The sequence below is a fragment of the Apodemus sylvaticus genome, chromosome 21 (genome assembly GCF_947179515.1).
Source record: "Apodemus sylvaticus chromosome 21, mApoSyl1.1, whole genome shotgun sequence".
NCBI classification, from domain to species: Eukaryota; Metazoa; Chordata; class Mammalia; order Rodentia; family Muridae; genus Apodemus; species Apodemus sylvaticus.
The window spans coordinates 52050623-52066446 of record NC_067492.1 but is presented as its reverse complement, the minus strand read 5'-3'; the positions used below and the strand labels follow the sequence as shown (position 1 = coordinate 52066446).

General features: G+C 47.9%; 1 protein-coding gene across 1 annotated transcript in view; it reads left to right on the top strand.

The window, feature by feature from the left end:
• Slc10a7 (solute carrier family 10 member 7) overlaps positions 1 to 12459 on the top strand; it is a 229270-nt gene extending 216811 nt beyond the window's left edge. Inside the window, exons 11-12 of the mRNA XM_052166077.1 lie at positions 9288 to 9433; positions 12091 to 12459. Of these exons, the coding sequence (XP_052022037.1) occupies positions 9288 to 9433; positions 12091 to 12120 (176 nt within the window). The 3' untranslated portion in view covers positions 12121 to 12459. The remainder of the gene's footprint in view (positions 1 to 9287; positions 9434 to 12090) is intronic.
• Positions 12460 to 15824: the final 3365 nt, after the last annotated feature.

Here is a 15824-nt window from a genome sequence, read left to right as displayed (position 1 = left end):
ATCTCGTGTGGGGATGCCTTATTATAAAGGAAGGATAAAGGTGCTTTCTCTCTGGACTCTGTAAAATTATGACAAGCTCAGATGCTTTGGCGGCTAGCACCAATGATAACATGACGGAAGTTCTCAGTTATAGGTGGAGTGCCAGACGGAGAAAGCAAGCTGGTAAGACATAAACCCAAGCCTGCCACTTAGATAAGGAAACCATTAAAGTGCTCATGCAGTCTGTGTTATCCTGTCCCCTTTCCCAAGGACCTCTGCAGAAAAGTTTGACTGGTTATCCCTGGAACTTTCCAGAATAATAACCAGGATAGAACTCTGAGATTCATGCAGGTAATACACTACCAAGGCAAAAACCTTACCCTCCATGCCTCTGATGGGCACCCGAGTCAAGCCAGGCACACCCACTCTGACATGCATAGCGTTTCTTTTATAACCTCTGTAAAGGAGACAAAATAACCCAACTCTCTTCACTTTGGGGGTCCACTTTTTCCCAGTCTTCTGTGTGCTGCGGGTTCAGTGGCACGTGCTGGGTGGGACTTGCTGACTGGTCGCTTTGGCCTGGTGCCCTGTTCTAGGTACTAGCAGGTACCTGCTAACTGGGGAGGACTTCTGGCTCTCTGAGAGCAGGGCCTTTGTACATCTGTCACTGCATCCAAACAGTGTCTGGAACATAACAGATATATGTGAACTATTACATATTATCTTACTACCTCCTTATGCTTAGGAATGAGGAAGAAATTCGGCTCATTTTACTGATGTGAAACAGTTTGTGGGTCTGTGGGTCTGTATGCCACCCTGCCACTGCGGTGCTGGGAGCCACTTGGGCAGACGAAACACAGGGGCTCTTGCTAAGTTCCTTCCTCTCTGCCATTGGGGTGTTGGTGATACCTGCTCAGGGGAGGCAAAATACCCCCTAAGATAGGTGTCCCAACCTGGTGAAGACTGAGCTGAGGCCGTGGTTCCCAAACTCTGGAGCAACTAGACATGCCTCTGGGAACTGAGGAGGAGCCTTCTGTGGGAAGTGTAGGTGGCACAGATTGGTAACAAAGTCTTGCACCCACTACGGTTCTTGATGAGAGAGACAGTCCTCACTTGTCCAAACTATTTGTTTAAATGGATGCATACTCCTTAATCAGGGTGGACCAGAGATTAAATACCTTTTACAGGAAGGAATGTGTGGGAAGGGAAGCTCATTGGCTGAGCCCTCCTGCTGGCCCATCTAGACACCTCACCAGCATGGAGAACTCTGGGCCGTATGCTTTGTGACCAGTTGTCATGGTCCTCTAGAGGGGTGTCATGGTCACATGCTCCAGGATAGGAACTAGGTTGGGAACAGATTCAAATGCCTACTGTTGTCAATTATGAGGATTGCTGGGGTTCCTAAATCGCTTGACCTGACCAATTTTCCTGTCTGGTGACACGGTTCCACCTGCCCACACAGTTGAAGCAGCTTGCCCAACCAAGATCAAGCAGGCAATAGAAATAAGACTCTAACCAGGAGAGACTCCAGCCCCATAATACCATAATAATACCATAGTGTGCAAATAGCGTAGGCCACTGATATAATGAATGATAAACTGAGCCTGGGGAGATAGCTCAGTGTGTAAAGTGCTTGTCACATGAGGATGAGACCTGTGTTCAATTCCCAGAATATTTAAAAGATTGGCTGCGGTAGCGCAGAGCTGGAAAAAGACAGATGCCGGGAGCTCGTGGGCCAGTCAGGCCATCCTACGAGGTACATACAGGCCCCAGGGAAGGACCCTATGTCAAGAGCCAACATGGACAATTCCTGAGGATCAGCATCCAAGGCCGACCTCTAGCATCCACACAGGGCTGTACAACATATAGTTCAATCCCACATATACACGCACCTGCGCATACGCAATAGTAAGTAATGAAGAAGGAAAGCTTTACACAAAACAATAGCAACTGTCACTGAAAGTTAGCTTGCTTCAGGATCAGCCTAAGCCTGTTCTAACCAAGATCGTGGTTAAGGCCTTGCTATGGCATTGTTTCATGCTTTAGAAACTATGCATAATTGTTCTTAGTCAGCCAGATAAATCAATGCTCATGGGTATCATTTTCTGTGACTCTCCTGTCTCAGCACGGGAACAGAAAGTGGTATGTATGTGGGCTTGTGTGGTAGTGAGGGAACATCAATTATTGATGTTTGAAACGAGTAGCCACGTTCCTCACACAGTTACTGCTCTGCTAGAGGTCCTGATGGTAGAGTCCTACCTGATGGTGGAGTCCTACCTGATGGTGGAGTCCTACCTGATGGTGGAGTCCTGCCTGATGGTGGAGTCCTACCTGATGGTGGAGTCCTACCTGATGGTGGAGTCCTACCTGGTGGTGGAGTCCTACCTGATGGTGGAGTCCTACCTGATGGTGGAGTCCTACCTGATGATGGAGTCCTACCTGATGAACCTTAGGGGCAAGCATGAGCTTTCCTGGGAGACTCAGAATCGAGACAGAGACGTTAAGTAGCAAGAAGCAGCACATTCTTGCAATCTCAGCATAAGATGCTGAGACGCTAAATGTGTGAGTGTTCCTGAGAACAAACTAAGCAAAAGTGGGAAACCGTGAGAGGAAAAACGCAGGTGATTCCAGATTCGCCAGCAGCTCCCTCCAGAACTCAGTGGTCGTGTGGGCTAGAGAATGACCTTTGCAGTGATTCAGTGAGCGTGTGCCGTCTCTCAGCTAAGCGTGTCTCATGCATTCCCACCAATGTATTCAGACCCTTGGAGCATTTGAGCTCTGGTTAGACACTTTCGCACTACCTCAGCTTGCGTGTTTGTGGGTCTGATTTGTCTGCGCCCCTCCCACCCCACCCCCACACCCACACCCACACCCCCCACCCCCCACCCCCGCCATATCAGGTGAATAGACTTCTCTCCCAGAGCAGATCAAAAACTGTCTTTTTTCGTTGTAAGAAATATTCACATGTTTTCTGAAACAATCAATTCTGTGCTGTGTACCTGCCCCATACTTAAACTCAGTAAAGAGTTAGAGAAAGAAAATAACGATGCCCTATGTCAATCCTAGGGCATGGGATGTGCCCAGAAAGCATGTCCTTCTCCTTCAGAAGACACGTCGGGAGGAAGGCCACCTGTACAGTGGAGGTGATACAAGCTAAGTCTTGATGAGCCCATGGGCCTAGATAAAAAGAGAAAGGTCAGCGTCTAAGTTGACCTTGAAGTTCTCGGCTTGAGCCAATGACAGCAAATGCCCCGTCAAGTTCACTTCAGTAGTGTCCATAGAAACCGTGCTTAAAAACCAACCGTCCATGTCTGCCTTAGCCATAGGCGTGAGGTCAGCTGAGTAGTTAACTGCATGAGCTTACTAAACCCCCATCTCTCCGTCAGTGGAGTGGCCACCGACTCCCAAGGGACCCAGCGAGGCCTGGCAGAGACTCCCCAGGCGTAGCCCTTAGCAAGCCATGGTGCTTTCCAAGTGATGGCAGCCATAATTATCTTTCACTAAAGTGGAGTAGGTGCGGGATTTGATGAATGGACCCTGGAAACGCACTCCGCTCCAGATCGAGCACTGGCTTTAATTAATGAGCTTTGAGAAGATTAATCTGGCTGTGGTCTGCGGGGTTGATGGGAGGAAGAGTCAGAAGACAGGCAGGCCTGACTGGTCTGAACTGGACGTGATGAGCTGAGCTGGGCTGGTGAGAATGGAAACTGAGCAAAGGGGCAAGAACCTGTCGGAGTCCGTGACTCCCGGGATTGTCCCAGGCTTTGAACTGTGGAGACTGGGCAAGCCTGTGATGGCAGGGACTGCGTGAGGCTCACGGGGACGGCAGGATGGCTGTGTGGGCAAGCCTGTGGCAGCAGGGACTGTGTGGGGCTCATGGGGACGGCAGGATGGCTGTGTGGTCAGGAAAGAGGCTGGCCCGTTTCTCTCCTTACAGCCATAGCAGATAGAGCAAAGCTGACAGCAAAACCATTCTAAGAAGAAGGAAGGAAGGAAGGAAGGAAGGAAGGAAGGAAGGAAGGAAGGAAGGAGGGAAGGAAGGAAGGAAGGAAGGAAGGAAGGAAGGAAGGAAGGAAGGAAGGAAGGAAGGAAGGAAGGAAGGAAAAAATATTATGCAGCCACAAGTACTGTAGGTAAACTGAACAGTATTGCAATGTAGATCTGTTTATCGTGAGTCATAGGACAGCCTTGTTTAATGGTTAAAGAAAATCCTATGCTTAGTTTTTGGGGAAATGCCCATTTCTCAAGGATCAGTCAGGAAATGCTCATCTAATACAAGGCAGCAATGTAGCAAGTTGCGCACAATACAAAGGGAATTTTCTAAATCAGAGAACATAAAATAAACATATTTAAGTTGGGGGGAGCTTGTCCTTGCCCATGCCTGTTTATCCTCTCCTTCCTGGATATAGGATAAAAGAAAGCCCTTACTCACTCTTTAGAAGAAGAAAGGGCACACTTGAAGTTCCTGCATGGCAGATGCCAGTTGAAAGCCCTGCTTATAAAGTATGCTGCAGTGTCAAACTCTGTTGGATAATTTTAGACAAATGTGTCATGTGTGACATGGAAATATGGCACGCTCCACATTAGTGATTTCCCAAGTGCTTGGATCAGGTAGTAATGTGCAGAGAAAGTGCTCTTTGTCTACCCACACGGTGCGCGCAGCGAGCAGTGGGGAAATGCTTTCCATGGAAATTACGTTAGTCAGAAAAGGAATCCATTTACAACATGCACCTTCTAACATCTTTCAGACAATGCATTGTATTAAAGAGGCATTTTTTGATTAATGTTTTATAAACATTTTTCAGCATGACAGCTTAAAGTCCCTGTAAAATTGTAAATGTGCGCATAGTGTTCACTTCCATAAAGTCAAATGCCATCTCATAAAGTCTGCTTGAATCCTGTCAACCATGGTGACACAGAATCAGTACCTGGGAACATTAAAATTAATTTGCTTCATTTATATTACCGTAGTGATATTGAGATGAAAAGAATCTCGTATTTAAATTTTATTTTAAAAGGAAAACTCAACTAGGAAAATCCAAACTTTGTTTGGATTTTTAAGTTATTGCTGGTTGTTTTTTTTTTTTATTTCTAATTAGCAAATGTAAAAATGAGGTGATAATCTGTATAGTAGCTTTATTACGGAATTTGGAAAAAACACACACCCATTCATTCCATGAAGTTTTGTTGGGTTTTTTGTTGTTGTTGTTGTTGTTGTTGTTTGTTGTTGCTGTTGTTTTTCTGAGCACCTACTACACCCTCAAAGATGAATAGCTGCTGACCCTGCTGGTGGTGAAGGACACATCAAGATGCAGGCTTGGTAAGACGCAGGAGTCCAGGGCTGGTGTGGGTCACGTGGTCAGGAGCAGAGCCAGTCTCTCTGGGTCAGTCCAGGTCAGCACTCTCTGAGGAGGCGACGGAAGAGCAGAAGCTAGCGCATAGAGTGGGTACAAAGGAAGCAATGAGCACATAGACTGGGCTGAGCAGAGGCAGAGGGCGGCCGGGGACAGAGGGGACAGAGGGGAGCACGAGACACCCACGGAGGCTTGGCTGCAGGGTAGATCAGCAGAGGCGTCAGAGAGGATGGTGGGAGCAGAGGTCCCCTGCCTCTGCCTCTTCCCACATCAGACCGCACTAAGGATGCTCAGAGAGCTCTCAGTGGGGCCTTCTGACATGGCGCCTGGCTCCGTCGACCACTGAGATAGGAGTGGTTTATTGGGGCCCATGGTTTCCAAGATTTTAGTCTATGGTCACTTAGTCCTGTCTTCTTGGGCCGCTGGCAGAACATGAGGTGGGAGCGCATGGTGGAGGAGCAGCCCCTCCAGCTCACTGAGGCAGGGGACCCTTCAAGGGCACAGCCCACAGGACCTAAGTTCCTCTCACGTCCCAAGAGGCCAAGCCTTTAACAGCTGGGCGTTAAAGGGGACAAGCACTGGGCTCTGATACAGCCTGCTTCCTGGTACCTAGCCAACACACCTGAGTGCTGGCGGAATGAATGAATGAATGAATGAATGAATGAATATTCCCGTGAGCTATTTATTCACCCTGTAAGAGAAGAGGACAAGGGGGTATCTCTGTCCACAAGCTGCTGGAATAAAAACTGTGGTGATCCTGGTTTCATGTGACAGACCCATCCCCAGGTGGCAGAAATCGAGTATGCTGGTAGGTGGCTTCTCAAGGACCCTGTATCTCACCTGTGGCTTCTAGCCATGTCCAGATACCCCTGGACTCCTGGCAGAGGCGCCGCAGGGCAGACATAATAAATTTTCAGTTAGGAAAGAGTAGTGTCGCAGCCCAGGACCTGCTGACGGGAACCGTGCTGACTCCCTGCTTTGTCCGCCCTTGGAAACCCAACCCTTGGCGAATACGAGGGTCTACCACGGTCACGATCACGCTGAGCCGGGACTTGGAGGGCTGAACGAAAGCAACATTGAAATAAACAGGGGGAGAGGAACTCTAAAGACAGAAAAAGACAGTAGGGATCTGAGGGACGGACAAGTGAGAAAGCCTTGAAGAGCCAGACAAGTATGGCGTTATTGCTGGAGTGCCCCTCCCGTCTCTAGATGGCTGTGACAGCCAGAGGGTCACTGAAGGACCTGGGCCTTATCACTGGACACCTGGCTTCTTACCGCCCATATAATTTCCAGCCCTGTTTTTAACGTTAGACGCCGGGAAGGTTAGTTGTGGGAGATGTGATTTATAACTACCAAGGAGGCATTGTAGGCACGTGAAGCGTTGGGGAGAAGGCCCTATTGAATGTGACAAATGTCTGCACAGCTGCAAGCCGTCTTGGATTCCTTCTCATTCAAGCAAGGAAAATGACTGTCACGCAAGGCACAGTAAGAAACAGGCCACCAGGGTCTGTCAGGAAAATAGATCTACCCGCTCGGTAAATGGAAGGAGAAAAGAGACACGAGGAAACCCAGGGGCTGTAACGGGAGGAAGTGGCCGATGCTGGGAGCCAGGGAATTAGGGTTCTCAGAAGCCAGATGCCGGGAGAGGCAGCAGGGCTCAGGCTGCGGCGCAACGAGCCCTCCAGTCCCCTCCACCTCCCCAGCCACACTGGCAAGAGTGTCGGGTACCGCCAGCCTAGAGGACTGAAGTTCGCGGACTCCCTGTGAACAGAAGGTGTGTTTGAAGATGAGAGGGATGAACTGAGGGACCTGCAGCACAAGAGAGCTTCAGACCTTCAGTTCAAAGAAGGATAGGGCCACCAGCACGCTAGAAGCTTCTAGAAGGTCAAACCCTGGCCCAGCTGGCGTGGCCCTAACAGTCGCGTTGCTTTTCATCCATGTGAAACCCTAGCACCATCATGGTGTGGAGATCAAGGGAGCTCACACGGTCTGCTGCCCTGAAGAGCTGCCGTCCAGAAGACTGCGGTGCAGGGGCCAGGCTGCACAGAGAGCAGGCGCACACCAGCTTCCTCTGTGCCCCGCTGCCATGCGCACCCACCTGAGGCCGTGACCTTGGAGCGAAGCTGCCGCGCGCCTGCCTTCATCTCTGCGGTGCCTGCCTCCCTCGCCGCAGTGCAGGACCTCAGGCAGGCATCGTGTTTGCTTAGCTGCTGCAACGTGCAGTTCCTTCTGTTACTTGATAGCAGCAGCAGCCCCTGGCGCCGGCTTCTCCTCTCAGCCCACGGAGCCTGCAGGGGAAGGCACTGAGCTTGGAGTCACTGCGACGGAGAGGTGACGGGGATGATTTAGCTGAGCAATCGTAGTCCTTACATTTTAGTCAGAAAGCCCGTTCTAATCACTGTTAAGGACTAGAGATCTCCGTACTTCTGCCTCCGGGCTCGCTCACAGTCTAGGTCTCCTCCCTCAGGGGCAGCAGAGCTCATGAACCCCAGGTTCAGAGTATCATAGTGTGGAGCAGCCGTGGAGGGCTTGTCCAGAAAGGGGGTGCGGCTTCCATCTTGGTGCTCCCTGCTTAAGCCTTCCAAGGCCGTGTCAGCTTTCCAGTGCAGAGATTTCTACACTTTTATTTTTTTAGAAAAGACCTATTTTATTTTATTTTATTCTTTGTCTTACTGTTGTTTTTGTTTGTTCTGAGTTTTATAGTAGACATGGAAATAGAAGACAGAAAAAGACTAAGCGTGTATGAGGGAAGCCCTGCGAGAGGGTCCTGTTTTGGTTGCGAGGGGTGAGGGTCTTCAGTTTGGCTATGAAAAAGAGAGCAGCCATCAAATACGTTTTTGCATAAAATTCTGAAACTTACTACAAGGTTAAAAATAATTGACAAACCAAGCCGCCCCTATTGTGTTGTAATTAAAGTTACTTACGTGCCACTATCAGGCGCGTTGAAGAGCTTGGGCCCTTTCCGGAGACCATTTCAGGAAAGCAAGAAGGAAGCAGAGTGCTTAAACCACTCTTAAAGGTCGTAAGAGCTGCAGGCCTGAGAGCATGGCCATAGAGGAGCACTGAGGGCGTGGCCACAGAAGGGCACTGAGGGCGTGGCCACAGAGGAACACTGAGGGTGTGGCCAGAGAGGAGCACTGAGGGTGTGGCCACAGAAGGGCACTGAGGGCGTGGCCACAGAAGGGCACTGAGGGCGTGGCCACAGAGGCGCAATGGGCAGCGACACTCCAGCTGACCCTGTCTGCACGGCGAGCTAAAGAAGCCGAAAGTGTGCGCTGAGGGAGTGGCCTCGCGGTGGACACACCCCAGTCTTTTAGAATAGAGCCGTAGACTCCACTGAGTATTTGTCTATTTGGGTTCCATTGAGCCCGTCACTGGGCACTAGTTTTGCAGTTTACCTGATACTTACAAAATTGTTTGATGACTAGAAAGCACGTTGGAATCCTTGACCGTGAGACTAGCACCCAGGGGCTGGAGCAGTTGTAGGTCCAGGGTTTAGTTTCAGGACATTTGCCCAGCCAGAGTATCTTCCCATGGTGGCTGTCTACGCCATGTCTACACATAAGGGCTTGTTATCTTCCTGTATCTTTGGTGATCCTTAACAACAACCGCATACTCACAGCCCTGAGCAAGAGGATATCCACAGTTAACCTCTCCTTAGTCCTTTCCAGTCTTCTTAGAGTGATCCATTTCATAGTCTTCCTCCTCCTGAAGAAGGGAGTAAGAGGAACCCCGCCCCTGAACGCAGACCACCCCCCCTTCCATGTGTTCCAGTGAGAACTTAGAGCCTTACGTCCTGAAAGGAAGATAGATCTGTTGGCTTTATTTGACAGTTTCCCATTTCAGATCTGGGACCTCATGCAGGGAAATGCAGTAAGGACCCATTGCAGAGTTCTGAAAATCAGTTTGCCACTAGCCTGACTTGCCTCTGTTTTCTGTCTCCTTTGTTGACAGGAATCCCGATGCTGAAGATAGTGTTTGCAGGTCACGAGCATCTCTCGCTGATATCCGTGCCCTTGCTAATCTACCACCCAGCTCAGATCCTCCTGGGCAGTGTGTTAGTGCCAACAATCAAGTCTTGGATGGTGTCGAGGCAGAAGGTGAGACTCCAGACAGACAGATCTGACTTAGATGCAGCCCAGGCTGAAATGCTCTTCCTAGAGTCAAATGATTCATATATTTACTTTTTTTCTGGTATATCGTTATTCTAACATGTTTTATTAGTGAAATATACTAACAGGGGCATGGGGAGATGATGACTGAGTGGGTAAAATACTTGCTGCTCAGGGATGACAGTCTGAGTCAGAACCGAAGCATCTACGGAAAAGGCTGGGCATGGCAGTGTACTCTAACACCAGTCTACCCTCAGACAAAGGAGAGACCTTGTCTCAAAAACAAAGCAGCAAGTAGCCAGTCCATGGTAGCCCGTGCCTTTAATCTCAGCACCCAGGAGGCAGAGGCAAGTGGATCTCTGTGAGTTCAAAGCCAGCCTGGTCTACGAGCACACTCATACATACAAATAAATGTCTAATTACAGCAGACATTTGATCAGGAAGAACGGGTGTTGAATGTTGCCTTAGAAAGGACAGTCATACTTGTACTGCGATTTTCAAAACACTCCTTATCATACATGAAGAGAATATTGATAGAAAGTTTAAGCATTAACTACCTCATCTTGTGCACTTCACCTGTGGACCCCAGCCTTTCCTCCATGTTTTTTACGAAACTGGCTAAAACTGGACTTAGCCAGAAAGTCATTTCACTCTTAATTTCCCAATATGGTAAGCCTGTGTTTGGGGATTAAAATACAAGTTACCAGGGTCCACACAGAGTATTATGGAATAGTAGGTAGGTCCTTAAGATTTGCTCTCAAAGTATTAGCCAAAGCACTTAAATCAGTGCTTCAGAGGGTCTTAGATGATCCATGCGCTAAGCACGGTGTGACAATGGAATGTCCTAGAGGCTTAGCCTGCCAGGAGCGGCTTCTGTGCGTCTCCAAGGCAGTGGCTGCTAATCGGAGATATGTGAGAAGAGACAGCCAGTGGCCAGTTGCCCTGTTCTGTGTCCCTGGTGCTCTGAATGACAGGGTGACACAGGGTGCACACCCATTGGGATGTGTGTGCAAGGCCCATCCTGTTCTCCGCCCTGGTCAGACAGTGGGTGAGCTCACAGGCATGCTGCATCAGAACGTGCTGTGTCCATCTTACAGGTTGGGAAACAGGACAAGAATGCTGAACAGTTTGCCCAAAGTCCTGTGGGTAACTCGGTGCTAGATTAAGGACTAGGAAACCTTCTCTATTCGGCCATAGATCTATAACACAACAGAAATGGAATACTGCTCTTAGAAGACTCGCAGTAAGCCTCTGGGGCTCTGCCTGAGCTGTTTAGCCTATCTGATGTCATCACTAGTTCAGTGACCTAAGGACAGCAATGTCAGGTGCTGGCTCGGCCACAGAGCCTCCTCCTCCTCCTCCTCCTCCTCCTCCTCCTCCTCCTCCTCCTCCTCCTCCTCCTCCTCCTCCCTCCTCCTCCTCCTCCTCCTCCTCCTCCTCCTCCTCCTCCTCCTCCTCCTCCTCCTTCTCCTCCTCCTCCTCCTCAGGAGACTGCTTCAGTTTCTTCTTTTTACACTTTTCACCTTCTTTGGAGATTTTTCTCTTCCATTTATCAGTGTGTATGTCTGTTACCCCCTCGGAATGTATATGTATGAATGTTGACCAAAAAAATGAAGAAAATTAGCCGGGCCTTATGCAATCCTAGCTACTTCTCAGGAGACTGAGGCATGGGATAGCAAATTCAAGGCCGTTCTGAGCTACAAAAAATGTCCAAGACCAGCTTGGGCAACTTAGTGAGTCCTGTGTCAAAATAAATGTTTAAATAGGCGGCTTAGTGAGTGAGTATTTACCTAACACGTGAAGCCCTAGATTCAATACCCAGTACTACGAAAGAAGACACAACAAGAAGAAATTATTTGAAAATCCACATATTCTTGGCAATAATATTCAGTCACAATAAACAAAAGATCAATTGGAGTGGATCTGTCTTCTAAATGTCTCAAACTTTTAAGCTTTAACTTGACTAACATAGAATAAACCAACAATCCTGGACTATTTCTGCAGTAAAATAAACACTAAGAATCTGCCCTCAGGATAGCATAGCCACCTTTGCTTTGCAAATAATACTAATACACCCTAAAATGCCCGTCCAGTGCAGCCAGCAGCACACAAGTAGGCTGGGCAGGCTTGGGGCATGAGCCTCGGCTGGCCTGGTCGGTCTGTCTCTAGGGCAGGATTAGGTAGTTGTATAGTCCAGCTGAGTGACTGTGCCTGCCAGCTTTCCGTCGCTATAATACACACCCAAAGCTTAGGAAGGAGGAAGGTTTAGTTTAGCCCCTCCCTTGTTCTGGAAAATTCAGCCCATGACCTGTGGCTCTGTTGCTTTGGGACCTGTGAGAGGGTCATGGTTGGAATAAACCCCTTCTTTTCACTGCTAGGAACAGGGGCGGGGGACCTGTATTTCCCTTAGAGGGCACATCCCCAATGATCTGAGTATCTTCCACTAGGCCTCACCTCCTAAAGGTTATCTGCCAGCTTCCAATAGTGGTATAATACTTCTTTGGGACCTAAAGGGGACATTCCAGATGAAACTGGTATCTATCGGTGACCTCTTCCTCCAGTAGCATAGATTATTTGGTGTGAATTGACATTTTTCCCTTGGTTGTCGACACTGTGCCACTGAGAACCGTTTTCCTGTCTTCCAGGGGGTGAAGCTGACAAGGCCAACAGTATGAGTCCGGCGGCGCCTCCTGGAGCGGTGTACATATGTACAGGGTTGTCCATACAGTGGATCTGAGGACCTGTCCGTGTGAATGTTGTTTTGATGCCTATTTTATTTTTTTACAGAAAAAAATATGATATACCTGTTTAAGTGCCTTAAAATGTTTTTTGACAAGAGCGTTATTTCCAAAACATACTCTGTTGGTTACTGCCGTGAGTAGTACAGTATTTTGGACTTATTTTTTTTCCCCTAAGGCAGAAAAAAAAAAGTTCTAGTAAGGGACAAAAGCTAGCAAGTTTTCTCTGTACTGCCTTTGTGCAAGACTCTAATAGCACTGTAACGTTCGAAACAAGGTCATGCCATCCAGAAACCTGCCTCCTGGTGACAGTGGCAGATTCCAAAGTCTCATTCCTGTCCTTTGATTCACTGTGTGCTTCTTTGTTTCCAAGACTGTGTGTGACGCCGACGGGCCTCTTCTGCATCAACCCAGCAGGGGACTAGATCGCAGAAATGCTGAGAAGCAGGAGGTGCCTCATTCCGTGACACCGTCTTCTCTAGACAGCCCTTCCGTTAGTCTGCACACTCCAGAAACTCTTCAGTCCCAGCACAAGAGAGTGTGTGTGTGTGTGTGGGGGTGGGGGCCGTGCAGCTTAAATGTATTATAAGCTGCTTCCAAGAAAGTCCTGATGACTGTTGAGGTAAACTCAGACAGTGGTTTGGGATGTTTGTAGGCGTACCTCAGTGTGCATCTCCTCTCTTCCACAGTTCCTTAGTTTCCCATTTCACTTGCACACTCACAACATCCTCGTACAACACACCAACGTCACAGTCAGCGGGAGAGTCCCAGAAGTCAGTGGGAGTTGTGTTCACAGTCCACGGCTGGGACCAAGTGTACTCCTGTTACACAGGTCCAAGTTGTTCCTGTTGGCAAGACACAACCTGTTACACCCTTTAATTAAGCGCCCTTGAGACATCTGAGACTATTTATGAATGAGAGCTTCCTTCCCTCACTTGACAGATGTTCATAACATCTCTTAAGAAATCAAATCATATCGCCTTAGGAGTCAGAGAAAATAAACATGAGGCCACAGGCGTGAGCTAATGTATGTACTGTTACAGTCCTCCCACACTGCTCGCCAGGTGGGAGAAGGGCTGTCCCAGAAGACCAGGACCTTCCACTCACCAAGCTGTCAAACAGGACGAGTCCTGGAACTGGGCGTCAGCTTTCAAAAGGACCGTCTGGTGTTGCCTTCAGAGGCCCAAGAGCCCAAGCTCAACCCAGACAGAAAACCAAGCAGCGTACCGAGCACCAAGCACACGGCACGGCTGTGGGTGGGAACATCTTTCCATGTCTCCCACTTAGTGACTTAACATCCTGGGTCTCGGGCCTTGCCGGCTCCCAGCAGCTGCCTTTGGTGGTGGTGGTGGTGTAGTGGTGGCTATGGTCCCACAATGAATCATTCCTGCAGAAAAAATTCCCGGGCATATCAGTGGTGTCGGGTTATGTTATGGTTAGCATTGGTGTTGTAGATGATGGTAGTTTATGCCATGGTTGTCATGGCTGGCGCTGGTGTTATGGTGTTAGCACCAGGTGTTTTGTGTCAGTGTCTCAGGACCTCATAACTCTGAGCAGAGCTATAACACTGGTGTCAGGCCTTGCAGAGATCCACACTGCACAGCCTGTGGGGGACACTGCTGAGGACAAGGAGGCAGTGAATCTGTTTGCTAAGTGCTACTTCCGTGGAGCACAAAGGTTTTCAAGTCTCGCCCCTGAACTCTTGGGGCTTTAGAGGAAGCAGCCATTGTCTGCCTGCCAGAGTTGTAGACTCAACCCTTCTGTCCTCTGAACACTGTCTCCCAACGGACACATCTACCTCTCTGTGAGACACCTGCAGTAGGTGTGACTGCAACAAAGTTCAACTGAAAATGCTAAGATAACATTTTATCGTTTGCTTTAAAAATGTCTTTGTTTTCAAACAAACTGATTTATATCATGAATTTTGGGAGCTTTAGTAACATGTCTGTGGCTACTTCTTTTACACAAATGTGATAGCATATTTTTAATGGTAAAGAAAAAAGATCAAAATCAGCTTAAAATATTTCCTATGTTTATGCACTGTCAATGTCTGTTTTATACATTTGTTTGTCCAAATGTACTTATAAAAAGAATGCATTAGACATAGTTATGTTTACTCATTTTTCCCCTGGGATTTGTTTTAAATGGCTGAAACTTTAAGGAATGGTACTGCAGTCTTTACACATGTTACAAATATTAAGGTTCTGTGGATTTTTTAAATTCTTCCCTATTCTGTTTTAAACTGACACACATCTCTGGTTGACGCTCAGTGTTTATGCTAAATACCAAATTTTTTTCGAAGAGATGGCTAGGTAATGAAGTGGGTTATTTATAATGAATGGAAAATAAAGAAATAATTCTATGATTAAACAGAGAGTACTTGACGAATCTCTGGAAATGTCATGGCTCATTCTCACCCAATTTTTGAAGCACTGACATCGTTTCCCAAGGACTTCTTAGATTGACTTACGCTCCACACTGCCTCTGCCACACCGTGCCTTAAAAACCCCAGAGTTTGCCTAAGAATAACATCATACTAAGTGAGGTAACCCAGACTCAAAAGATGAATCATGGTATGCACTCACTAATAAATGGATATTAACCTAGAAACCTGGAATACCCAAAACATAATCTACACATCAAATGAGGTACAAGAAGAAAGGAAGAGTGGCCCCTTGTTCTGGAAAGACTCATTGAAGCAGTATTCAGCAAAACCAGAACGGGGAAGTAGGAAGGGGTGGATGGGAGGACAGGGGGAGAGAAGGGGGCTTACGGGACTTTTTGGGAGTGGGGGGGGCTAGGAAAGGGGAAATCATTTAAAATGTAAATAAAAATATACCGAATAAAAAAAATTAAAAAAAAAAAAAAAGAAAGAAAAGAAAAGAGGAAGGTGGAATGGAAAAAAAAAAAAAAAAAAAACAGAGTTCAGGAGCAACAGGAAACACTTGCACCAGGGTGCTGGGGGCGTGGCTTTCCCTCCCCCTTGTAGTTTTGATTGGTGGAAAAGATGATGTTCCAGCAAGCCTAACCCTGGGGGTCTTTGATGGGCTTGTTGGACGGTCTGTGTCCTCGATTTTCTGTTTTCTGGGATCCTCTTCCCTTTGGAAGCCTAATGGAAATGACACCTCTTCCAGGAAGCCTTCCTGGGTTCCCAGTGCTTGCTAGTCTTGCGGGAAGCCCGTGAGATCGCCAGTTGTCACACCCATCTCCCGGTAGGGCACACTCACCCGCTGTTCTCCAGCTCGAGACCCTAAGCAGCAGCCAGAGCTCACCCTCAGTGATTCAAGCTCCGTGGGTCAGGCTGATACATACGGTTCAGCGAGGACTTTTTACACATTTTTAAAAAGTAAAAGATTTCCTCACTGAATTCTTATGCTGGAAAACTAGCTAAACATTAACATCGTTGTTGACCTCAATTTGTATTTAGACGACAAACAAGGTTTCCTAAGACTTTATATTTGTTGACGAATCTTTCAATATAGGGCTTTTTTTCTCAAATAAGTTAAAATCCTTATATATCCCAGAGGAGCCGACCCAGGTTTTAAGGATTGTTTACGTGGTGCAGGTTACCGCCATGGGGACTAGTTAGTACAGATGTAGATGTCGTCAAACGTGGAAGCAGTTCACCGGGTAACCGTGTC